The sequence below is a fragment of the Zonotrichia leucophrys genome, chromosome 2 (genome assembly GCF_028769735.1).
Source record: "Zonotrichia leucophrys gambelii isolate GWCS_2022_RI chromosome 2, RI_Zleu_2.0, whole genome shotgun sequence".
In the NCBI taxonomy this organism is placed as follows: Eukaryota; Metazoa; Chordata; class Aves; order Passeriformes; family Passerellidae; genus Zonotrichia; species Zonotrichia leucophrys.
The window spans coordinates 39,763,668-39,791,530 of record NC_088171.1 but is presented as its reverse complement, the minus strand read 5'-3'; the positions used below and the strand labels follow the sequence as shown (position 1 = coordinate 39,791,530).

General features: G+C 40.7%; 1 protein-coding gene across 2 annotated transcripts in view; it reads right to left on the bottom strand.

Moving 5' to 3' along the window:
• The window catches only part of RARB (retinoic acid receptor beta), a 320,129-nt gene that overhangs the window by 179,276 nt on the left and 112,990 nt on the right, over nucleotides 1-27,863 (bottom strand). For both annotated transcript variants that reach the window (XM_064704651.1, XM_064704652.1), the window contains one exon: nucleotides 11,629-12,129. In XM_064704651.1, the coding sequence (XP_064560721.1) occupies nucleotides 11,629-11,806 (178 nt within the window). In that variant the 5' untranslated portion in view covers nucleotides 11,807-12,129. The remainder of the gene's footprint in view (nucleotides 1-11,628; nucleotides 12,130-27,863) is intronic.

The window sequence follows — 27,863 nt, the reverse complement described above, 5'->3', positions numbered from 1 at the left end:
TCAGTGACTCTCCACATCCTTGCACTAGTGTTGGATTGCCTCAATTAGGCTTTGCTTTGGCTATGGAAGCTTCCAGCTTCAACTTGGACAACAAGGTAAAAAATTCTTTGGTTATTAAAAAAACCTGAAACAGGGAATATATCTGAAACAATACTTTGGTACTTACAGAATAAAACTGGGCATTTTCTGTGGCTTGTGCTATACACTTTAATTCACTTTCTCAAACTATTTATAATGATCCTCATTTTTACTACAAGTAAATACCATCACCTTTTTAAAAATCAAAGCTATTGCAACATGTTTTCATCAAGTTTGTGTGAGTAATTACATATTAAAATGGCAAACATCCCTTCCAATAACACCCTGGCAGAGTTCGCTTCTTCTGCAAGTAATAAAAGTAAAAGAGAGCAAACTGTGCTTCAAGATATTTGGCTGCTGCGCCATGAGGCGGCTGATGCATTCCAAATGTCTGTCAGGTCACTTTGCAACACCAACCACTGCTAATCAATAGTGAAATCTTCCTCTCTGTGGCTTAAATATATATCTGCTTTAGTTAAACAGAAGAAAATTGCAAATTAGTTGGACTCTGCTGGACCATGCAGCTTGGAGAAACATGCTGTCATCCTGACTGGGTAGGAATTAAGATGATGCAGTTAAATTACAATACTTAATTGACTGTTGACCATGCACACAGGTTTTGTGAAATGCACTGCAGTATCTTATTGCTGGTCTTCAAAAGAGGCAGGTCAGTCTCCACAGGGTATCATGTTTCTAAGCATCTGAGCATTTTTCTTAAAGCCCCAAACTCAGCTTCCCCTTTCTAGGATTCGAGCCTTTCTTCACCTCCTTCACTTGGCCCAGAAGTCATGTCCTTTTCTCTTACTCTTCATATATCTTCCTCTCCTTGATTCCAAGCTACTTGGAACAGAGATCATATCAGTCTTTGTTTGAAGACTCTATAGCAGTCTGCATGTTGCAGTGGTACCATAAATAAAAAGTAATAAAAATGTTAGGAAAGTCTTTTGAAAAGACCATGTTATTTTTACTATTACTCATGCTGTCGCTATTTAAGAAACAATGCCAGGAAGATCTAGAGACTTGAAGGGGACTTATAACAATTTTTGTAAGAATCCGCTATTGAAACGATGATGTTACTGACAGCAAAGCATTTTGCAAGGTGTACAGGTCCTCCTGCTGCTTTTTTGAGTGCTTCTAACAGATGTTCAATTTCAAGTGGTCTGCAGATACCAATAGGCTGATGGTTCTGCAGGAATCGGAGCAGCAGATGTGCCCTGCATTATGTTTTGCTATTCCCTTTATGAATCGACATGTCACCCTGCGGGTTTATAGCCAGTTAATTTTGTAATGACATCACTATTTCTGTACTTTTAATGATCCTCAGAGGTTTTAATTTCTCAAATAACAGAACTCTTGATCCTGGAATTGCTATGCGAAAGTAGTACATCATAAACAGATTTCTTTACATGATACAGTCCCACTTCCCACCAAATGCCTTTGCTGATAGCTTCTAGGTAGTGCTGGGATGCACGTGGGTTCTCCCAAAGACCGCAGATTTACAGCGTGGCCTCGTTTCAGGGCTCTAGACGAACGTCTGAGCATCTCTCTCCAGAATCATTATCCTCAAACAAGTATCGCTCAGTGGCTGGAAGGAATGAGGATAGGAAGGGAATGAGGATAGAAGGAGTGGAGAATTCCATTGGCTCTGCTGTAGAAGGATAGGTAGTGCCCCTGTCAGATGCTGCGTTCCACAGTGGCCATGGTACCCAGCTGAAATCAGAGTGCACAGGAAATTGTGCTGCATTTTCCACTGACAGGGACCTGATTGTGAGGACAGCACTCTGGCTGTTGGCTTGGATGCTTCAATCTTAAAAGGGAGCCAAGTTTTTTCTCCCTCAAACACAGTTGCAGAGTTTGTTAGAACCCAGAGGTTTTTGGGCAGAATCTCTGGTAACAGCTGCAGGCTGCACAGAGCAGCCTTAGGACACCACCTTTCTTCCCAGGAGTATTCAGTACTGGTAAAGACTGTCTTTCTTCTTATTTTTAAATACAGAGAGGAAAAAGTGATACTATTACAGCTGTATTTAAAGGACTTTTGGCATTTCCTTCATTGAAACTAACTATTAGGTGTTTTTAAAAAATGACTGGAAAAAACATCATGGGTTGTAAAAGGTTCTAGTTAGGTATGTTGTGTTATGAAGCTTTGAAATACACCTGAAAACTTTTAACTTTGAGAAATGAGAACTGCATAAGCCTACATTTTGCCTCCCTCCCATTATCTCAGAATTTATATTCCCCACATTACTGTAAATATCAAAATACATCTTTAGTAAAAGCCAGCTTTTGAAAAGCATCTTAGGTCTTAAATTTAAGGAGTGAATGCAATCTGCTCTTACTGCTCTAGCTGAGAGATCAAGGCCTTAGTTTCTAAGAATCAACTACATAATTTTTACACACATACAGGAAAAAAATATCTCCAGCTGTGACCACAGGCAGAGTCTTCACAGCACACGCAGGAGCTGTGTGGTCATGCTGGGGTCTGAATCCACCCATAGAAAGGATGAGGAAATCCATCCTAAAAGGATGAGATAAATATTTTTCTGAGTTCTCCACATTATTTCTGGGTTTTTTTCTGCCCATCTTAATTGCAGTTCACATTTCTTAAAAACAGTTGACTTATCAGCCTTAGTACAAGTCTCAGATTGAAACATATGAAGTTCAGGAAAGCTAGTGCTGAGGTTAAATCAAATTCAACTGGCCATCAGCACTAAAAAATAGCAAAGACAAAGCTGACAGAGGTCTACCTGGAGGTCCACACTATTTAATGCATGATTACCTGACTTCCATCTTAACTGAAGCTGTAAGCAAGTGTGTTATCTAACAGCATGCCGAGCCCACAAATATCTCAGAGCACTCTGAAAGCAGAAGCACATTCCCTAGAGACATGGCACATCACAAGCCTCCAGACCCACCTCTCCTCTTCTGCTCTAGTCTCCCAAGAAATGCTGAACCAAACTCTTCCATCACCTGAACTCGGTATTTCTGCCCCAGATGCTCCCAGCAGCCAGTCATGACTTTCAGCCCCTCTCCCAGACACCTTGAACTATGGGATGAAAATCATGCCCAAAAACCTTCTGCTCCTCTGGCATAACTGAAGTACTTATACCCATAAAGTTTGTTTTTGTAGGCACCTAAACATCCTTGTGGGTTTTCCTGAGAAGTAAGGACCACCATAAAATTGTGGAGCTAAGCCAAGGGCGCATTCCCTTTGTCCATCCTTCCCCAATATGGAGGCATGGCCGCACAGGGACTTCCAGTGCCTCTCCAACACTTCCCCTCCTTCAAAACCTGAAATCCTGGCCAAAACACACATCTTGCTACCAACACACTTCCCCTGACCCAGACCATGAAGAATCAAACACACAGGGAAGATGCTGGGCATGTTGCTCACTGCACAACATCAGGGTGCTCAGATACAGCTGTTGGGAGCTCAGCAGGCCAACCCTGGTGAGACCCACTATATTTAGGGTATGACTGCTTTCTAAAAATGCATTATCTAGACAAAACAGTCGAGTATCTCAGGGATGCAGGTTCTGGTTTTCCGAATATTTCTGATATTTACTCTGACATTTCCTCTGAGTGTGTGTGTGGTGTTTTGAAAGGAAAAGAGTTTTCTGTTGCTTAAGGCCAGTCCTTCCTGTTTGTTAGTTTATACCAAACCTAAGTTTTGACATTAATAAAACTGTTGCTTCAAGTCTGATTTCAAACATGTGGTAAAGGCAAATCTAACAATTTTATGAGATATAGTTACTTTTGTAGAGGGTGAGTTTGCCCTAGGGAATTTCCCCTGACTAGATTTATCACAAGTTTTTTGAACCAGATAATTTTGTTTGATAGCACATCTGGCAGCATCATAAAATCTTGACGTCCCAAGCTATTACACAGGAATTACTTTTGTAAATCATTTATGAATATTACTGATGTAGGCCTATTCTGGGCAGTAAGAAAGGAAACAGAGCACTGAAGGACAAAGGAAGGGAAAAAGGATTCCCTGCCCTTTCAGGGCTCATCAGATAGGGTGGGTATTTATCATTTTAAATGGGAAACATGTTGTCATTGATACAGCTGAAAAGTCCACATAACACAATTTGTTCCCCATATTCCCTAAATAGGCAAAAGGGGAAGATATTCTACCAGAGGAAAACCATAAATTGATTCCTCCTGAAGACAAATCTGTCCCTGTCTAAATCTTAAATAAGACTTACCAATTAAACACCACATATTGCTAAAACCATAGTAAACACAAACTCACAATTCAGGTAGACTAAAGGAGGAAATTCTTACAAAGGCCAGCACTGAGGCAAAAGAAAAGGCCCATTTTACCTCACAAAAAACCTCTTGGTATTTACAAAATCCCCTCCAATCCACACAGTGACCTGACTTTTGAGCACGGCAACATGACTGAATGGAAACTCTCCACATAGCTAAAATGGCATGATTAGCTGCTGAGCATATGCCTTCAGAAAGAAAGCTGGCAAAGCAAAAGCTTATGTTCACTTTTAGTACCATGAACTATCACACTGTTAGCAATTTCAGAAGATTGCACCTGTCGATTTGGATTGGAAACACATCAGACATTGAAATAACTCTGAGTGCTGCCACCTTGCCAAACCCAAAGCCTGACATTACATTCCTTTTGAACATGGATGGAGGAACTGACACCAAACACACCATCACTAGGTGGAAGGGCAACAGAGGAGTCACTCTGAATGAACCAACAGTGGGGAGCTACAAGCCCTTCACTCTTCATTCCTGACATCCCCACTGCTGGGAGCTACTGGGTGTTGTTTTCATTGAGCCAGAGCAGAGGAGAAGGTCATCTGCAATAGTCCACAGAAACGTATTTCCAGCCTTTGGTAAGAAGGCTTTTTGTTGGGGATTTTTTGGGGAATTTCCCTGCTTTGGGGCCCATAAGGAGGGAAAGATCAATTCTCAGACAGCTCCTATTTGACTTCCAAACACCAGGCTCCCTCAGACCACAGCATGTCTATGAGAGATGCACAGAGCCATTACAGAGCACATGCCAGTATTGCACCACACGCTTTCCCTGCCAGAGCAGAAAATTTCTAAATTTGGCTTCCTCCCAGGAAACAAATTCCTGTCCATACACGCCCAGACTGATTTCTCACAGATGAGGATGCTGCCCACTGAAATCTGAAGTGGGCTGCATCCACAGGGTGCTGAGGACCCACCCTGGCAGGGCGGTGGTGTGGCAGGAGTCACCAGCTGCACCGAGTAGAGAGGAGCTCCTGGTTTATTTGAAAGTGCCAATACTGAAAAAAAGCTCTAACATGAGAAGGCAAGTTTAAATTTTTGATAGTTTCAGATCAACTAGAATCTGAAAATGACAATGTAACGTAGTTTCAATAATCAAAGCATGGATGGTTTCAAGTTGCACAAAGATCTCCACCAGGAAAAAAAAAATCCACAACATGACATAGAGGAAGAACTGAAAAGAAATGGTGTTTTCAGGGTCATAAGTGGTATCTGCAGGGTATCATCTGGACTCCTTAGACTTGACAGCATGAGGCAACATTGGCTGTGGCTAAGAAATCTGAGATTCATGTTCTGTTTCCCCCCCTCTTTCTGAATGCAAACACATGTTCTGTCTTTCCAATAAAGATGGACAACACATGCACTGAGTAGGTACATTGAAAGTCAGCTGTTAATTGCAGATACATGTAAATGACCACACAGCAAGCTTTCCCAGGGAGACAGGACTGGAAAAAAGGGAGGCAGTTACACTATGATAAGATGCTGTGGAAAAAAAAAACTCGAACAACAGAATCAAACAAGGTTGATTCATGAATTTTTTTTTCCCTACTTCAATATAACTATTATAATACTATTTTAGATAATTCCGGAATGTCAAAGAGTGATGAGGAGGTGTTTTTTCAGTCCATTACAGATAGCACTTGCCTCAGTAACTATGCCAAAGGAAGAAAATCCATCATGTACTAACCATACTCCAATCTCCAACAGGAATATTCCCCATTTTGCGAAGTAAAGTGAGATGTGGGAGTCCTTGACCTTCTGAGTAATTAAGGGAAACAGAGACATTCTTGTTTTTATTAGAGACACACTAAACTATTTGAAAATAATTTGAATAGCTGGAGAATTAGTGTATTTGCCTGCTCATGAGTAGTGCAGATAGTTTAGAGTTCTCTTGGGGGCAACACATCGTAATGAATATCTGCTATTCATATTTAATGCAATCTGCCAAAGAGTGCTTTTGGGAGGGCTTTCTGTGTCAATATAATGATTAACAACAGGACTGGAAAAGTAAATGAATTCCTGCAACGGGTGGGGCTGGCAAAAATATCTTGCAGTACTATACCAGTAACACTGGATTTAACTGTACTTTTTTAATGTTACCAGTGGAAAATTTGTTTCCCAGGGAGAGGAAAAAAAAAAAAGCAATCTTTAATATAAAGTTCAAGTAGTAAATAATTGCATTAATAGAAGAAAAAACAATTCCAGCAGAAAACAATGCCCAAAACAACACTGTCCTGAGCATGTCTGAAAAGCCTGATATGTAATACTGACTAATAAATAAAATAATTAGTATTTACATAGCACAACCAGAAATAATGTTGTAGGTGCTTCCTTGTCTACCTCTTTGAGTTCCTCAGATAATCCTACTTTCCATACATTTTCTCATATTTCGGAGACTTACATAAAACAGAATATAAAGTCTTTTATTCTTTACTACACACTTTTAAAATACCCCAGACAGAAAAGAATGGAAAAGCTTGGCTAAAATACAATGAGTGACCTTAATATGGAATTTTCTCCATGGCATCCCAACAGTCCTCTAAATAACACATTCAGATTACTTTTTTCCAAGCTATGTGGATGAAGCAACCTTACTGACTTTATATAAATTCCAGGACATTCTTGTATCAGACTGACTGCTCTTCCCTGCCCCTTATCAAGCTACTCCTATTCCTCCCTTGCAATAAATGGAAGGGGGGATATCAAGGATGTGAAGGCTTATGTTGGCAGCCTGAGGAACAAAATGTGGGGCAGGGGTCAGAGGTAGAATATGGGGGTGCTCCCACAAAATGCCATGGGCTACACAATTCACCTTGTTCAAGCAAATGTTCAATCCAAGCAGAAAGGGAACAACTGCCAAACAAAGTGTTTTATTATTTAGTGGCTCCCACTGTGGTTATTGTACAGACCCTTTTTTAATTTGGTCTAGGACACACTCAGGGATTCCTTTCATCACAGCATTAGCTCAGATTAAGCTTTTTCCTCCAGCTTACACCAACTGGCTTTGTTGTGTAGTGGTATTTAGCCATGTTAAACTAATTCTGTAAAACTCATTCTGGTGAAGTTATGTTACAGGAACAAGTCTTGCAAAGACACTCTACAAACAACCAGCAGGGCTTCATCTTCCCCACACTGATATTTCCCTCTGAAACTGCAACATTGCTGTGTGCCTTGCAGTCTCATCAGCCATAACATAAAGCAGCACTTTCCTCACCAGTTTTCAACTCCATGGATATACTACAATGATCTGTGTGGCTTTTACATACTATCCCTCTCAAATTTCAGGTGGTCATTCTCTTATTAAGGGTGTTTTCTTGGAGTTTGGGAGGTTTTGTAGGACTGATTTTTATAACTAATATTTTTCCAGAAATTAAAATGTGTTGCTACAGCCACACAACAAATGCTCTATAAAGAAGGTAAACCCTTCTAAAGCTGGGATCCTCACGTTGTGACATTTGCCTCACTGACCTCTGGCAGCAGCATTAGGTCTCACGATGGTCAGATGGGCCCTGACCCTTCTTCCAGGGCTGATGAAGAGCGATGCTACTCAGAAACAAGAACTGCCTCGTGACTGCTACTCACCTGAACCTCAGGTGGTTTTACTTTAATAAAATGTCAAGTAACCATATTTGCCCATATTTATTAGTTTATTAATAAATAAATTATTTCACAAGTCTTCTATGATTTTATTATTGCAAACACATCTCTGAATCTGGCAAAGAACCAAAATCTCTTTGTCTATGAGAGGCTGGCACATGACCCAAAAAGCACAGGAATGCCTCCAGTTCTGCCTTCTCTCACCACTTCTAAATGAGCTAAGCAGCAACCTCCTGAAACCATCTCTGCTGTGCAGAAGAAGCTCCTCATTCATTGATGCAGCCAGGGAGGCCTGTGGGGCCCCTGATGTCCAGAGTGGGGATGTGTGCTGCGTGCTGCACGGGGTAGCACAGGGCAGGTAAATCTTTGGGACTCACAGAGGAACGACCTGCCTGGCCCTGCTCTCACTCGGCGCTAATGCAGCGCTCACGTGCCCATAAAAGTGGGTTTGCTCATCCTCTGACCCCTCCAGCACTGCGACAAGACCTCCAATTATTAAGCATTTTGCGCTATGTATCTCAGGATAAAAGCAGAAGCCGAGTCACAGGTCACAGAGGCAACAGCATTATTAACATCAATGAAACTAAATCACTCCATCCTGAGCATTTATGGCAAGGCCCTCGTGCTCACACAATTCACGTGTCTAAGATGTACTGTTGTCTGTTCCGTGGGACTGGAGATACCTGCCCCAACTGTAGGTTAAGATAACTTAATGGAACTTGATATAAAGTTATTCTGCCATCATTAAAAGTGCATAACCAAGACAGAACAAAAAAAAACAAGGCACTAACACAGAAGCTCAGATGGCACTAACTTTGAACAAAAGCTGTTGAACAGCATCGTTTTATAAAGATTAAAGAGATCTTTATAACATTCCTGTTATGTAAAGTAATTTCTATTGGATTTTACATGAATGAAAAGAATCTGGAAGATAAATAATACAATAGCTTCAAGCATACAAAGAACACTGGTTTGCCAGCCTTTAATTTCTTCCGGTCTTTTCAAGAGAGTTCCATATTATTCCACCACACAGTATAAATTCTAACTTTAATGGAAACCATCAATCATACTGACTTTGGCCTATGGGTGGCTTCATTGGGAAAACAAACAAATAAACAAACAAAATCTACAATGGAGAGCAGAACCCTGAAATACAACCCAAAGCTCAACCCGCATGCTTCCAAGAACTTGTCTCTATAATTCCAGTGATATAAACCTCAAGTTCCAGAATCAGAAGTCCACAGAGTGCTGACAGTACAGGTATGAAAACAGAGTAGTACAAACCAGAAGAGTCATCCTGCAGTGGAGTATGTCTCAAAAGCAAATCTTATTCAAGGCATCCTCCTTCCTATCTTGCCAATTTCAGCTGGTATTTGCAAACATTTTTGCCTTGAGCTATGCACCACAGCTGCCAGGCTTTTCTGCTCAGCCACAGAGACCCAGGGCTGTAAAGCACCTCCACAAAAATACTGACCTGAAAATGATGGGACCAGGGCATAAAGACACAAATCCCAAGATTTAGAGGTAGCCACTTATTTTGCATACTGACAGAAATTCATACTAAGCAGTATTTTTCTGAAAGGCTGAGCACTGACTGGTTTAATAATCATTAATAATGCATCAGCAACACAATCTTAATTCCACAGGAATAATTCACAGAAAAGAAAAACTCTACATCGCTGATCATATAACTTTGGTATTTACCAATCTATGCCTCAGAAAATGTTCCCATTTACTAATAAAACTATTTCTTCAACAGGTGAGTATTCCTGAAGTAGTGTGGGATAAATTCAGGACGGTAAACTGATAATCAACCAGGATATTTTCTGATAGGATTGGAAAATTGAAGTTACTTGTAGACCTTCTGACTGTTTTGCTTTTCATCTCCAAGAAAGACAAACACCCGGCAATAGAATAGGGCAAATAAAAACCTGATCTAATTATACTTCTTCACTTATGTGACTGGATGAAAACTGTCCACACAAATGGGAAGAAAAACAAAACAGAAACAAAAACAAAAAAAAGAAAAAAAAAAAAAAGAAAAAATCCACCAAACCCACTAATTTACTTCAAGACTGCCCAGCATTCCAGTATGTGTGTATGAGATGTGAAGCCAGAATTAGTATCAAGCAGCACAAAACCTGCAACTTTTACTCTTCAGAAGTACTGTCTTCACTGTGATTTTCCATTTAAATTTGAAGCTGTAACTTTGTGAGATTTCTGTTGAAAGAGGCATCAGGGAAACTGCTATAACAAATCTCCTTTTCCTTTAGCAGAAAGCGCATTGTTCCACACATGTGCTGTTTAGTCAAGACTTCTCATATCCAACAGTCACAGTAATGCATTCAGACAAGCATCTTCAACAACAAATTGATCTTCAAAGCTGTATATATCTGGGTTTCCTGGATGATAAATACATCAGTCACCCACTGCAAAGACCTCCAGAGATGTATCTTTTCTAAGTGATCCTACTTAAAAAGTTTATACCTGGAACAGCTATGTTTGGAGCCACTTAAACACATATAAAACTAAGACCAAGCAGAAAGCATGCTTATCATAAGGCAAAGAAAAAACATTCCTCAGCTAATACACTCAGCAGTGCTGCATGTAGAACTGTCCTAGTTTTGGCTGGGAGAGTAATTTTCTTCCTAGAAGCAGGCAGAGTGCTGTGGTTTTGGGATTGAGTATGAGAATAATGTTGACAGCAACAACTAAAGCACCACTGTGTTAAGTAGTGTTCACTTTAAGTCAAGGGCTCCTCAGTTTTCCATGCTCTACCAGTGAGGATGTGCACAAGGAGCTGGGAGGGAGCACAGCCAGGACAGCTGACCCAAACAGGCCCAAGGGATATTCCAAGAAGTAAAATGTCATCTCAGTACATAAAGAGGCGGGGAGAGTTGGACATTTGTTGCTCATGGACTGGCTGGGCATCTGTAGTGAGCATCTCTGGTCTCTCCTGGGTTTTACTTCTCTCCCTCTTTTTGTTGCCTCCCTTTTGATGATAACTATTCTTATATTATGTCCCATTTCAATATTAAATTGTTCTTATCTCAAACTATGGGTTTTACCTTTTCTCCCCCCTCAATACTCTTCCTCATCCCACTATGGGGGATAGGAGATGTGAGACAGCAGCTGTGCAATAGTTGGTTGCTATCTGGGGTTAAACCACAACAGAAACTCAGTCACAGACTCAAGGGCTCATTCTGCAGCCCCTGGCAGCTCACAGACACCAGCTGTCCACTGGGCTGCTCTTCAGAAGCTGCACATGAAGAAAACAGCTACTTATAGAAGAAAACTAAAGCAGTATTAATAACTGTGCAACTTCAGAATATTCTATACTGAGGAATCATCACCATTCATTATTACAAAAAGATCAGTTTTTTTAAAAGCAACACTGGATTCTGCAGCTACTATACTAATGCAGGATATACCAAAATGCATAGCAGGTTTTGTCACTCTTGGCTTACATAGCTTTGGCATGCCATACAGTTGCCTGTTTATTTTTATAAAAAAAATAAGTGAAAATGGTATTTCAAAACAACTGCATGCTCTTTGCCCAACTAAAATACGTCATAGATGAACAACTGCAACCATCTGTGATAAAGTTTTAGAATGAACACAATCAGTCTTTATTAGAGGAGAGCTGGTCAATAAAAGATATTAATACCAAGCACTTACTTGCAGGTGATGGGGTGCTGCATCCACTGGTTGGTGGGTGACTCTGGAGTCCATGGAGGGAAGGAAGTGACAGTCCACCAATGACTGGAGGAAAAAGTAAGGGGTATGGTGCCGCTGGGTAGTGAGTCATATGTCCATTCACGGCCGGTACGGGACATGTGCGGCTGCTGGTTGTCATGTTCACACCTCACAGTGGACAGGTGTCACGTTGCATCACTCCAGGCCAGCAAACTGGATGCCTCAAATTATGAATGACGCGGGCTGTCAAGCCTGAAGGTGCAGCTTAAGCTGGATTGCGTGATGATGAAAGGGTAATTCACTACATCAGGTCCATCCTATATTTCATCACTGCTTCCTACTCTTCTCCCTTCTAGGACATCCTTGCTCTGCAGACTGTGGATAGAAAGTCTTCTTACTCTGGTATCAGGGTGCAGTTCAGTTGCCTCTACAAATGTTTCTCTGGGAGTACAGTTGCTTTCTACAGATGCATACTGACACAGTCTGGGGAAAGAAAACAATATATTGATCAAAATATACATATTTTTAAATGTACACAAAGAAGACTATTTTTCTCATTGCTATTTTTGTTGAGTTACAATTTATTTATCAGTATCCCACAAAGTCAGCTCACATTAAACTCTCACCCTATTACTGAAGCTAACAGCAGAACACCCATTGAGTTGATTTCCCTGCACAATGTGCAACACCAAAAGCTATTTATGGTGTGATGCAGTCGTGTTGTGAAAACTGCCAGATTTAAAACCAATGCATCAATAATTACCTGAAATACTAATGCTAGGGGAGAAAAATAATCAACTTCTGAAAAATTTCCCTGTGTATGAAAGCTTTCAGTGTCCCCCTAAAAGCTACAGAAGGATTGGCACTGAGGGGGTTCTCAACTCCCTTCAGTGCCATGGCTCAGGCAGGACAGTGAGAATGTGTCTGAGGGCAACTTTGGGTAGGACTGTTTAAGCAGCAATTGCTTTAATAATGACTGTTTTCACAAAGAATAGTTAGTTTATTACCCTTAGGAGACACCTCACTAATGGATTTCTATTTTTTTTTCCTGAGGGGTGGGGGAAACTGCCCAAACAAACAAAGCAGATAATTTCATAATCTGGGTGAGTGAATGATGTCAGTCAATACAGTGAGTGATGCAGTCAATACTGCAATACACTGCTCCTGTGCTCTGCTAGGGAGCTTGCTTGCTCTCATGACCACCATCTTCAAAGTCATCCAGAATTCCACACACCTTCCTCAGTGTTTCAGCCAAACAGCTGCCACCTTTCAAGGAATCCTCATTTTTTCAGGCTCTGTACCAAAAGCCTCAGGCTGAGAACAGGAATATCACTTCTTGTGATATTCCCAATGATATTTGCTCCTGCCACAGCAGTTCAAGCCTACATACAGCAAATGGCTGGTGGTTTCTGAATCAACCTGCTGGTGCAACACCAGAAAGTGCTGCTTACTGGTGTCTTGAGAGGTACAGTACTGGGAAGGCTGCAACCACTTCCATATTGCAAACACTGCTCCTGTAGCTACTCATGCAGTGCTCCAGGCAAAAGCCAGTGAGTGCTGGAGCCAGATCCTGAGCTCGCCCTGCACAAGGAATTTACTCATCTCCTCCAACACATATAGTAGTAGGAGGTAGGAGGCACAGAGCAAACTCAGCCACCCAAAAGTAAGGCAGTCCACGGCTGAGTAAAGCTTTGTTTCCTGAGACAATGTACTACACTCTTGCATCTGCCACAGTCAGTGATCAGTAACCACATCCACCGCTATATAGCACTTTTATTTGTAATTCTTTGAAATTATAGCCTGAAACCAAAAGCAAGAGGATTTTGGGGTGGGAAAACAAAGGAGCGCTGAAATGATGTGTCAAGGTCACAAAGCAAAACTGCTGCCAGAGGAGGAAAACTGTGACAACGCAGTACTGACTATCACTGCTGCTGCTCAGCGCACCAGTTGTCGGTAAGAATTCAAATGAGCAAGGAGAAAAAAGAAAAAAAACCCAACTCAGATGCATATGTTTGCCTGTCAGAGAGCAGCGGAGTGTTTCTCCTCTGTGTGGAATACCAGCAAAGGTTACCAGCTGTGCATGTTGTCAGACAGCAGCTTCTGCTGAGTGCAGCCTGCTTGGGGATAACTGAAATGTAGCTTGTAAGTATTTGATAACTGTGTAAATTATGCACAAAATGCCTTTAATGCTAATGGATGCAAACATATGCAGAGATGAGGCTGCACGAAGGGGATGCAGCAAGTGGAGGCACATTTGCTGCCCAAGCTGAGCTCGAGGACCACATGCCTGGAGACCAGTGAAACCAGGCAGATCTTTTGAGGGAGTCTCAGCAGCTAAAATACATTGACTCACTAACAACACAAAATGAGATGAACCATCACTGGTGCCTGCTTTACCTAGCTAAGGCTTTACGAAGCTTGAGAGACAAGGAAAGTCAAGTATCAAAGGAACACGCAAAGTTTTATAAAGCAATCCCACAAAAGCCGGCAAAAATAGCACACTTCTAAGTGTTTGCAAAAAAAAAAAAAAGAACAAGAGAGGGATGCTGATGAATACCAGCCCTAAAAATGTGTGCATTAAATTAAACACAGAAGAAGGTCATCTATTTTTAAATGATGTAGGGCTCTGGAAACAAAATTCATCTTATAAAACTACCTAACACCTTCAATTATATTTCTATTAGCCAGAAAAATGCAGAGCTCATCATAAGTTAAAAACGTTCCCAGAACCACATCAGATATATTTTCATATTTAAGTGAAAAGTATTGAGAAAAAAGCAACTCCTTCAGGACAGAGGGGGAAAAAGGCACTCAGGAAAACTCTTTGGTCAGTTCTTCATTACTGAAGGAACATGATCTGTGATGGAGCTGGTGATGACAGAACACAGCAGTGTTATAGCTCCAGTATACAAATACATATATTTAACAGTGCCAAAACTAGGTTATAATCAAACCTTATAATTTTACATGAGGTGTAATTATAAACTGGAAATACTACATGAAAGTAAGTTTTTCTTGTCTCACTCAAAAATCACCTTCCTTTCACCACTCACAGCCAGAAATTTACTGCAGATAGCTGTACTGGAGATAAGTCTTGAGAACTTGTTCCTCTTCAGAGTTCTTCAGAAATTTACTTTCCATAGGCAGAGAGAGAAGACAACATAAAAGTCATGATACTCTAAATAGTGTATCATTTGACTCCGAGCTGTGTCCCTTGGGAGCACCAGGTTGTTCACATGGTTGAACATCTATGACATGGTCAAGGAGCAAATTGTAGGCAGATAGCTACCTATCAGCAGCTCCAGCTTCTTGTAAAGAAGCAAATGCCACTCATGTTCTATGGTTTCCAAGGAATTTCAAGTTCCTTGAAATGCTAACGGAGATTACATTCCCATCACCTTCATACTGCCCAGCAGAGGACATCCCAAAGTAGAACAGGAAACCCAAAGATCAGCTTTCCCATTCACACCAGTTCCATGGCACAACTCCCATGACACATTTCACTAATGTATCACCAGATGGACACATTCACATCCCTGAACCTAGCACTGGATATCAGCCACAGATGTCTAGGCTGTATGCAATTCCAAGGTGAAAACATCTCTTTTGCCTAACTAAACCTACACCATAGCTCAAAACACTGTATGGGAGTCAGCTTTGTGAAGGAGATTTTCCTTTGTTGTCTTTTGCTATGGTAAATACCCATAGCAACAGCATGGATTTCTGCCCTGGAGGCAGAAGGAAACATTTTCAGAAGATGGCTGTGACCAAGGGACTTCAGAGGATCTCCTCAGAATATGATGAAAATCCTCTTCCATAGATTTCTCCTTAGTGACTGTTCCTGAGTACAAGGCCCCTAGAACAAGCAGTATGGAAAGGGATCATACAGAAAAGTTCCTTTGAATGTTCACCAAGAGATGATCACACTGTGCACCACTTTGCATTGAACAGCGGCCAATGACTTTTCTTTGATAGAACATATGCCTCCTCCTTTTTGGTTTTTACAGGTCTTTTATTGACTTGACTTCAGTGATAAAGCAGATGGCCACAGGGGAAGGAGGCTACAGTAGCTCTAGAACAGAGCAGAATATTTATCAGCTGCAGTTAATGCAGCAGGTGTATCTGTCTTTTCCACATTTCTTCTCCGTGTTTGTGCAGCTGAGCAGAAATTTACGACTACAAATTTTCACATATAAGCTTCAAATTTTACTGGATAAACAGTAACCCAACTTTTCTTATTGTCTCTTAATTTCTCATGCATTTTGCACAGGCTTGACTACAGAAAGCAGCTTTGCTCTTCAGACATCTGTCAGTTCTCCTAAAATATATTAAATATATTGAGCCTCATTCATTATATTGCTATTTAACTTCCATTTGGTAACAATATTTGGTATTACTGTACCCTAACTCATCCTTCTGAATTTTTCACTTGTATTAAGATTTATTTGAATTCCTAAAATCCCTATGCTGTTACAGGTGACTGATGCACATCAACAGCTGGACAGGCAAGAAGCCACGGCAGGAGGCTTGGCCAATTGTTCTGTGTCAATAGGAAGGTTACGCTCTGTCCTCCCTTTTGCCAACAACATCCCAATTCCACATTCTTCTTCCTCCCCTCTCACTAGCCATAGCAGGGAATTAAGTTGTCAGCATTGCAAGTAAAGCAGGATTTTTTTTTTTCCCTCACTTCTGAAAAGGTCAGCGGGGTATCTGTGGTAATGTTTGAAATCTTTGAAATCCAGCAATCATTTTAAGGTTTCCATGATGTAGCATCCAGAAAACTTCTAAGCTAAATCTGCCATCCCTACACCTCTCTACCACAGTAAACTGCTGTTACTCTTCCTTTACAAGTGAGGGACAAAACCAGGAATGCAGAAGAGGCACCCCAACACGAGGACATGTTCTGCACAGAGCTGGGCACTTGGGAATTTGCTGCTCCAAGCCCTCAGTCTGCAGCAGTGCTGTCCCCGAAGTTTCCAGGGTCACAGAGGAAGTCTCTTCTAAGTTCATTTCCCATTTTCCTGCCAATGCCAAACCCCCCGCCCCTCCCTTAAATCTTAGGCTAAAACAGGAATCGCTGGGCTGGGAGGGCAGCCTGGGCTGTAAGACAGGAGAGGCAAGTTGCTCTTCTCAGCGCAACAAAAACAATTTCAGAGAAATTTTGCATATAAAACCTTTCAACAATATATTTATTACCCGTTTTCCCCAAGGGACAGAGTTGGTGGGGTTCTTATTTATTAGCTGGCTTCAAGACATATTCTAATGCTGTTTTCAAAACAAGTCAAGTTTTGAGAACGCTTACTGTATTTAATGTATAGTTTGTATTGAAGTCCCTGATTATGCATATGCTTTCTATTATGCTGGTTGATGGTGTTGCATTCAGCAGTACTGAATAATTCAGCAGATTTAGCACGACTCAAGTGTAAATCAGTCAGATCCAGTAACACGATAACCACACTGCCTTTAAACTCTTAAAAATGCATGGAAACTTTTATTTCATGAAGAGGCTGTACTCCGTTCTGCACCAGTTCTCACTGACTGTGAGATGTTGCATTTTTGTTTTCATGGCTATCCAACGAGATTTAATTAAACAATAAACTAGTTACTGTGGCAGAAGTAAAAAAAAAAAAAAAAAAAAAGCCTTTGGAGTGTTATGTTTCCTTTATTAGCATAGTGATGTGAAACTAAACAGAAAAAGCAATCTAATAACAAACATTCCTTTGAGAAGGGCTCTGGGAGCAAAAGGACATCCACTTATTGTTCAGCCCATCCCATTGGTCCATATACGGCAATAAAGGTACAATAGAAGGAAACAGGAAACAGACTGGCACATCTGCATTATCTTATTAGAGGCTAATGGATATCTGAGAGGAACATGCATCTGATGCTGAATAGTCTGTACCAATCTCCGAAGCAATTACTCTTAATTAGTGGATTCTGTTTATAGATGGAACTTAGTGTACCCTTTTGTATCAAAGAGATGCAGGCATCTGGAGAGAGATATGGTTTTCTTAAAGGGAAAGCATTGCAGCACAATGTAAGGGTTGGGCTGGTTTTTGGTTGGGTTTTTTTTTTTTTTGAGTTTTTTTTTTTCTTGCAAATAAAAGCTCTCTGAAGCATAACATATTCTACTGTATTATTAATCAAAAGAGCATGCTGCTTTAAAAAAAGTAAAGGGGGAAAAAAAGACCATACTCTTAATCTCAAACTCTGAAAGTAAACACAGAAAGCTAATACTCATATATGAATTATATGACAAAAACCACTTTGATGATAAGCAAATAAACAACTGAACCTAAAATTTCCAACCGCTGGCCAAAAAAGCTTAAAATAGCAGCTTAAGTCAGAAGAACAACATCTGCATTTTGTATCTGCCAAGTCTGCAGCCAAAAAAAGTAAACTACTCTATATGACCAGATGCATGAATAAAAAAGAAAATGCATGAAACAGAACTTCAAAGTCAGTTTATTGAAAAGCAGATCTGTAGCTCTTACATCCCATAACCACAATTGTCACATATTTTCAAATATAGGTACAAGACTTAAGGAAAGAGGGAAGATAAATTGTTGTAACAGAATTAAGACACTCTTTCTATGACACTTTTCCTGCATCTTGGTATGCAAGATAGCTGTCTGCTGGGGGACTGTGAATTCCTTTTTGTCATAAAGCTGACACTTGCAAAAGGGTTTCTGTTTTATTTGGGGTCTTTTCCCCCTGACATTGTTAAGAGATAATTAATATAATTAATGCAATTGATGATTATTTTAAAATCCTATAGGGAAGTATAAAAAGGAGGGGGGGAAAAGCTCCTTTCTTCCTCAGCAGCTATGCTTCGAATTGCCTGCATTGCAAACACACACTGATGTATGCCTGAAAAAGAGCAAATCTAAATCTGAAAGGGGAAAAGGGGAAAAAAAAAGTGAGACACAATGACACCCATTTATTTACACACCATACAACAGTACCCTGCTGTGCCAACTATTGATTTTAGTGGAACTGAGAGTCCATGTTGGAGAGCAGCAGCTGTGAGTACATAGCTTGAATCCTCATATGGGAACAATACTCCATAAGCAGAATAACCTATTTCAGGCAACCTTCATGTATAACAACTAACATTAAAAGCACACAGAGCTTACATTTCAAAACCTGAAAGGCACTATGGTTATTTGTTCTGCAAAGGTTCAGGGGAGTTATTAATTTATTTGTGCTAACACAGCCAAGAAGTGTGAAGGATTGAAAATCCATGCTTCACATGTCTGTTATTCTACAGAGATGGTAATTCTGTTCTATACTAACCATATTTAAGATCCTGCCACTGTATCAGGAAATTTCTCATCTTCTCCTGTTGTTTGCTGCTTTAAAGGGCTGTTTGACTCTGAGGTGTGGGGTGGTTGGGTTTCTGGGTTGGGGATTTTTTTTTTGGTGGAGGGGGTCAGGGGGTTGATTGTTGCTTTTTTTTTTCCCCTACAGCTATCTGCATTCCATGTTTTTTCTTTCATTACTCAGCAGTTGCCAAAACTATACTGAGAAGCAAAGATAAATGGTTAGGTCAGGTGATGGGGTTAACAATTTACTGTGTGTACTGCTCCGAGAGCCAGATATAGGAGAATTGGCTCATGTTTATGTACAGGATGAGAAGTTGATTTCCTGTGCAGTGGCTTTCAATCACCTCTGTAAGGGACTCTCTTGCAGTTTTCTGCAGAGAATTCAAAGGGCTCTGAATACATTTTGTGCTGGTATATAGGACACTCTGCTTTGTAACTAAATGCATTCCTTACTTACTCTGTCAGGATTCAAAAAATCCTGAAGGACAGTCAAGGAAAAAAATTCTCTTTCATCTATGGAAACCAAAGGAAAGGTAACTGGGCTTCCTCCTTCCTGAGTTTAAGTGAACTTGTACACTCATTATGCTCCCCAAATTTAAAAGCTATTTCTTAATGCTTAAAATTGCTCTTTCAACAGAATCAACACTTCTGTTCTTGCATAGTCATCTCTGTTATTCTGTATTAACATTTGCAAGGATGTGAAACAGTAACTCCATACTGAGAATATCTTTCATGAGAGACTATCCCATGTGCTACAGAGGTTTAGGAAATCAGAGATTTGCCAGACCAAAGCTGCAGGGCTTTTCTGCAGACCGAACCTGCTCATCCACAAAACTGAACAGGAAAAACAAATCTCTTCTCTCAAACACAATTCAGATGATCCACAATTTAAACAGCATAGGATACTTGGCTCTTAAAAAGCAGGTTGGTCCCTCAGGTTACACAGAACCAGAAACTCCAGTAGGAAGCTTTCCACACTCAAGGTACTGTGCCTATTGCTTTAGTTCTCTGACCACATTTTTCCAGCAGGTGTCCTGTGTTCCTGAGTAGTTTCTCCCTACAGTTCAAAAAAACAAGACTTGATTTAGCAATCCAAATTATTCTTTACTGTCTTATGTGTCCAGTCAGATTGTTTTGTTCGTATCTGCTTCTATGTGAGATGGCAACCACAAAGATAAGATATGATCACTGACAGGAATAAGGAACCTATCCTTAGGGCTCCCTCCTCATCAAGTCAAAGAAGGGAAAAAGAAGCACAGGTAACAAAGGTAAGCTCCAACCAGCACCAGCATGCTTCTAGGATTAGGGAAGATTTACACAGGCCAACTGGTAGTACCTTAAACTGGCAGCATACTCAACTATCCATGATCCTTATCCATGAAGGAAAGGTAGCATCTCTGATTAAGTTCAGAATGGAATATGCTCTCTGTCCAGCAAAAACAAACTTCCACAGAAGTCTTCTCCTTAACTGGTAATTAATTGGTTTTTGCCCTTGCCTACAAGGCACCACAAGATACCATCCCACCGATTCCCAGCCAAAGCAAGATTTTGTGAGAAGAGCTCTTGGAAAGAGACGGGAGGCCAAGGGAAGGGAGACTGAGTAAGCAAGAAAAACCACATCCTGCTGCCTATGTTCAGTAATGTCATCCAATATTATGGGATGTGCAGACATTTACAAGTATGCCAATCGCTTCCAAGTGGCGTTACAGCCAGGAGGAGTGAGGAATCTATCTGAAGCCTCCCCAGCATGCTCTCAGAACACTCATCTTTAACCCTCTAGTTGATGAGAAACATGTCATGGTGACCAACAGCAAATACAGCACTTACCATCACTGCAGCTACTAAAAAGGTCTTACACTGGCTGTTTATAACTTTTAAGAGGCCTCTGAGATCAGTAAGAGGGGGTCAAGTGATGTTATTGTTTTGGTGACAGACGGAAGATCCCTAGTAAATGATCCCAGTGGCCTGGGAGTTATTAAAAGAATGGAGTACTTCATCAGCTCAGAAGCTGAAGAGGAAAGCAGCTTTGGAGGGCGGTTCCTTGACAGAAAAGTACATTTCTTTGAGAGGCCAACACTCTACAGTCACAACATGCACTGCAGAAACAGGATGACAAGAGATACTTCCTTAAAGGAGAGCACAAAGAGATGTAACACCAGTGACAATTTTTACTGGTACTGGTCTCAAAACCCTAATCAATGAAGCCAGGGGTCAAGGAAATGATTCATCAAACGCTCTATGAGCGATGGGTGCAGAAACATTAGTTTTGATGGCTATGCTTTATCTGAACATCCACATAGATGACATTAATTACCCATAGGGTTACGTTAGGAAAGATCAGAGCAATTTAGACCTGAAGTCTTTGCTGTCAGTTTTTTGAATTTCTAGAGATGACTGTCCCAGCACAGAAGCAAGACTCATCTCTCTGCTCAGCCTTAGAGGCATATTCCTGAGAAGTCCTTGTCCTAGCAGAACCACCACAATGAAACAAAGAACCACATCCTCTCCATGCCTGAGGTCATTTGGGTAGTCTTCCTCTGCATGGGCAGGCTGTCTTTAGTGCCACTAGGGATGGAACTGAGTAGTCAGATTCATCCAGCCTGGATGTCTAGTCACAACTGCAAATATTGTCATTAGACTTGCTTTCACCACCAAATTAAGGTAGAAAATGCTCTACATCTTTAATTTCTACTTTGTTCAGTAACTGGACAACCAGCAAATACAGATCCTTTTGTGCCCCACTATGGCACAAATGCGCTGCCTGGAAATGCACTGATGGGTGAGTGCAGTATGAGATCCTCACAAACTGTGCAAAAAACAAACAGACTTCAACAGTCACTGAGATTAAAAAAAAAGATGAGAATAAGATTCTGGTTAATTTGGAAAACATGCAGTACAGCAGAAGGTTCCGCCTCAGCTCAGCACACTTCACTTTATAAGGCACACAAAGAAGGATTCTGCAAGAATACACTTAGCTGCAATGAAAAATTCTGCTATCTGTAGTAATCTAAACTCATTGTTAGGATAAGCATGTGGATTTACTCAAAAAATGAATAATGTTCATTCGGGAGGCTGTCTGAGAAACCTGAAAGAGGATTTTGTAGAGGTTGTGCATGAATTGTGAAATAACATAGATTTCCCAATCCCCCAAGAGCTGGGAAGCACAACTATGCTCAGGAGGTAGGTTCAATCTGTTAGCAGTCCAGCTTTTTGCACTACGAGGCTGGAAGTTCTACTTCCTCTGAGCTAGAGGAGTTTGTATCCCTGCTGCACCCATTTATCAAGTGAGGACGGTGATCCAAGTGGAACAGGGGGAAAAAGAGGGTTCAAGCTCTGGCTGTGAACTTTGTTTCTGAAGACCAGTCTGTTGGACTAGAGGTGCATCTATCATCTTAATATCATGGAGGTGTGGACGCTGTGCTAACACAAAATAACTTAACACACATAATTTATCACCTTTTGTTATACACGTCAAGTCTGGCAGTGTGTCTGCTGAAAGGTTCTGCAATTCCTCTGAGTTATTAGAGTCTTCTGTCCTACTTTACCCAGAAGACGACATTTCTGCTGTCTACGTCAGGCTCCTGAACCTTCACTTATTAGATATCACAAGTTCCAATATATTCCCAGTAAGACTCCCTGAGGGTCAGCAGAATATGCCAGAGGGCTGGTGGAGATTATGAACATCTATTTTAAAACCTCTGTTCTCTGTAGCTCCCTGTCACAGGAACAATAGGGTAGCAAAATTAGGAACGAGCACAGCCATTAACTAGGAGGGGACAAAGCCGTAGCATGGATCACAGAACAAAAATAGCATTTTTATTGTCAATATTTTGCTTAACAGGGAGCCAATAAAGCAATTGTAAAATGCTAATAATACGCTGAGATAACACTGCACATGTAAGCACCCTCAGAGCCATCCTCTGAATCATCTGAAAATGTTGCAAAAACCTTATCAGTCAGGTCATAAGGACAGAGGTGCAATAATCAATCACAGTATCCACAAAACCAGCACATCTTTTCCACATTCTAACATTCAGAAGATCTATATCCCAGAATTGTCTGCTAGAGGCACTGGGCAGATGGATTACATTGTCAGAAAGACCAACATGAACTATGACCTTACATTTCACATCCAAAAGCATCTAAGAGGAACCTAAACACTGACAAAATTCAAGGAGACTTGTGTCATGCCCGCCAGTCTGCAAGGCAGGACTTCTGATACAGCACAAAGGTATTCTTGCAGAGTAAGCAAGTGTGTGAGTTAACTGCACCACAATCATTCCCAACAAAGCCTTTCCTGAAAGGACCTTTCCACTGGTAAATGTAAGACAACTTTCCCACTTCTGTGGGCAGAGACACCAGCCTGAATTAGTTCATGTTCATGGTGCAGACAGAAGTTGCATGCAGACTCCCAGGGATGGAGACAGGTCATCACCACCATGCAGCACTCAGACCTGCCCAAACCTGCCTTCATATTTAAACATTACAACCACAAGCCAGATCAAACACCTATCAGGGCAGCATTTATCTTCTGAATCCGTTGGGTCACTAATCTTTCAGCTTCATTGGCAAAGTAATGTATTAAAATAATGAATTTTGAAAACATTTAAGAAAGTAACAGTGAGCATTTTCATAATTAGATCATGAGACATGGGTCAAGAGCAAAGCTCTAAAAAACTTTTGAAATCCCCCAGGAGATGGCAAACTTGGGTAACAGTGCCAAAGATGACTCCTCTTGTGGAAAGACAGCATGGTTCAAGCAGGGCTTCTTCCAACAAGCCTCCAACCAATTCTGAACCACCACAAGCAGAACAACAGCAAGGATACTCAGCCTTGGCAACAAGATGCTCATCTCTGCACCCTCCAACCCACACATATCAGTAAATGTAAGCCAGTAAGAGAAGCAATGCTCTCAAAGCTCCCAGCAGCACCTTTACCCCCATTACAGCAGCCAAGCCCAGTGTGCTGCTGAGTACAAGCCAGCAGAGACCCATCTCCTGGTACCAACAGCACCATCTCTGCTGCATCCTTCATCTGTGCTCACCAGGCTGTGCTGTCTGAGTCACTTTGCCAGGTACTCTGCATTTATTGTCTAAAAAAAATACCCAGAGCCAGACAGCTGGGCAGGCGTGCATTCCATACCACTTGTTATGTGTCTGGTAAAGGCCCTTCCCCACTGCAGCAGAATGATCTCACCAAGGCTCTTCCTGCATGATTTTCAGGACAGCAGCACTTCACAAGTCAGGATGCAGCAGACCAATGCATTACAAAGAACACAGAGGAGTGAGAAGCCTGAAAGCCCAGCTGGGTGCCCAAGGCTGATAAGACAATCTGATTTAACCATGCAAATACCAGCAACCAAGTAGAGCATATCTTGGAGCTGGGAACTGCGAGCCAGACATGTCACAACAGAGAGAGCTTTTCTAACAGCACCTGAAGTTCCTTGAACAGATGCACATTAGGTGAGCAAATGAATTAATCCCCAAGTTAAAAAAAAAAAAAAAACCAAAAATCCCAAGACAAAAGAATGGTCTCAGTTACTGAGATAAAGCCATTCAAAATCCCCTCCTGTCTTTTGTGATTATAATCAGGCAAAAAAAAAAACCCTAAGTGGAGTAGTCCACTCAGAGATGGCTGAAATATTCATCCTGATTCAAGCACAGTATCCCTCAGTACTATCCCAACTGCATCCCCTTTCCAGCTAATGGTGTCCATACCAACTGAGGGTCAAACACTTTCCCATTATATGGGCTCTCACAGAGCACCATATGCTAAAGCAATTCCAAAGTAAGCAGAAAAAAACAATTTGTTTCCTCAAAATGATGCATAAGCAAGAGAATGCAATAAAGATGTCAGCTAATGGAAATAACTTCAAAATAAGTGACATCTCTAAAGGCTGTCACTTCCTTTACGTAAGCCACAGTTCCTGAAGGTATTCCACCCATACATCTCTCCAGTTCCCAATGTGGAGTGCATCACTGTGAGATGAAGAGAATGGTGTTGCTCTACACTGCATATCCAAGTTTATGAAGGAGAGGGGAAGGAGCCAGAAGTGAGAAGAAAAATGACCATGTTGGGTACGGTCACTGCTGTTTAATTTGATGACAGATGTGAAGATCTCCCCTTCAAGAATGCCAGGCTGTGTGCACTGTCAGAGTTCCACAGTAACAACGGACTGAAAAAAACTCCTCAGCCTATAAAAATAATGAAGTGAAAAGTGACTAAATTGTGTGGAACCCTTAGATATTTAAGGACATACTACAATCAACATACCTGACTGAACATGACATCAAAGAATACTCCAAGAAAAATAATGCAGAATTCTAATATAGCAAGAGATGGAAGAGATACTGAAGATCATCAAGAAAAAGCACCCTGTGGAATATAATTTTGTGTAAACAGCTGCATGTACAATATGGACCATATTCACACAACCACTCTGCCCCTGTTTTTGCCAGACAAAAACATGTGGTGATTTTTTAATAACATACATCAGAAATCAGGACATATTCTCCACAATAATAATGGCAGTCCAGGTGTTAAAGAAAACCATAAGATCTCCTCCCTTCTAACACACTTTGTAATCACAGTAATACACCTAGACTACAGTTTTACCATGTGTGAGCTATGACAACTTTTTCCTGCATGTGTTTGAACAGTAATGATGAGCCTCAATAATAATAAAAAAAGAATCAGGTGTATTGTCTTTATTGTGAGAGTATAAGGGGTTTGAAACAGAAAGAAATATCTATTGTCTTGTACAAAGAGGAATGTAAAAATGTAGCCTCTGCATGTCAGAGCTAAGCATCAATGACTAAATGCTTAAAAGTAGAATAATACGAACATTTGAGAAATGCTTTAGTGAGAACATAAATTCCACCCTAGCATTTGATTTAGTGATAATCCTCCAAAACCAGTTCTGCATCTGATAAATACAGGTTTAAGATCCAGTTGTTGACACATGGTAAGGAAATGAAACACATTCTCCCTATATGAAGTTCACATTTCTCTGGGTGAAACAAAGCACAGTTGTACCTCATGTCTCTAAGGCACCTTTTAAAGCAATAAGGAGAACTGGAAGGCATCTACATGAAGCAGTTTTATCTGACGTGCTAAAAGGATCCCAGTTAAATAGCCTGACTGTCACATCCACTGCTAAGCCTTTGAAAAATAAGGAAATCCAATTTAAGATTTACGCAACAAACCCAAGGCACACGGTTCCTTGGCATTGCAGCTCTGCCTCACATACCTCACTGCAGAGGTAGGCTGGTTGCTCCCTGAACCTCTTCAGCTCAAGCAAAATAAAAAGACCTTTAGCAAAAATGAGTGAAAGTAGAAAGTTTGGCTCACTAGAACGTCACTGACTCTGATTAATAACAACCATAATAATAATACACACTCTTTTAAGAAATTCTCCACTTTTAAAGAAAAAACAGAAACATTCACAAGTCTGGCCAGTGGTAATGAAGGCACCCAGTTCATAGACTTCTGAATAGAACCCATAATTTAGCCATGTACCAGCCAACCAAGACTTTGTCCCTCAATTTTTAAAAGTACATAATTCTAAATAATTATGTTGCTCAATGGTCCTGAGTACTACAGAACAGAAAATGCATCAAATGGGAAGCTAAATTTTATAATTTAAAACATTCATACACATAAAAGGGGAGAGGGAGGGGAAAAAAAGACACAGTTTTTCAAAACAACTACAAAATTACATAGCAACAGTGTAAAAGCTTCTGAACCATTTCCTTTCCCTTGCCTCCAATAGAGGGTTTATTCCAGAGAGACAACCCTCAGCAGACAAAGCCTGCTTTTAAACATAGAAACACAAGAATTCTTATACTAGGTCAGATTAATAGTACATTTAGTTCAGTAACCTCTTATTTGACAGCAGCCAGAATCAGATGCTTTAGGGAAGGGATGAAGAAATCTCTAGGAGAGCAATTACAGAAAAAAACTTTCCCATAAAATTTCTTTCCAACTCACATCATCTACTGGATGGCTTATGCCCTGTAACAGGAGATTTTCTCCTTGTCTTTTTGTTTGTTTTTGCTAGCCTGAATAATACAAATAGCACTAAATAATACCCCTAGCACTGTGGATATCTTCTCTATCTATGGCCCATATGTTTTTAATCCTCAAAATTGTTGGCCCTAGCAGAATTGAGAGTCACAGAGTTTCAGCATCACCAGCTTGCTGTTTAAAATAGTATTCTACTCTCACGTTTTCCCTGGATGATCCTGTGTAGTTATAGTACCTAGTACACCACGGTAAAAGAAAAGTTAAGTGGATCTAACTCACCTTCAAGAGTCCTTTCTGGTCTGCTTTCCTCAACACAGTTTACTGCAGTGCTTTTAAGAAAGCAGCCTGGAAAAGGCAGAAATGCCTCCAAAATTCCTTTCCCCTTGCACCAAATGTTTCAGGTTTCCTTCAGGACAAATATTAGCTCCTTTGTCAAATTTACTTATTCATCTTAATGGCTAGTATACACTTCTTCAAATATCACCCTTCCCAGTTAACAACTTCCTTAGATTTCAGGGCAAACACTTTTCAGGGCAGGAAAAAAAAATCAATTCTCGAATAAGTCAAGAATAGCAAGTCGTTTTTCTAATTAAGGCATTGACTTTCTACTAAGATTGCACTAGAATTATCTGTATAGTCACTTCCACGTTAAAACCCTAGGTAAATATTAGTAAAGAAACAATTACATCAATTAATAACAGCAGCTGACAGATAAACACTACCAAGAGGACTCCATTCTCTCCTGAGGTAAACACAATGCCAGATTCCAAACGAAAGCAGAAGGGGAATAATATGGACCCAGGCTGTCCAAAACCTGTATTTGCATCTGCAGGTAAACACTTGAACTCTGTAAACACATTACCAGTC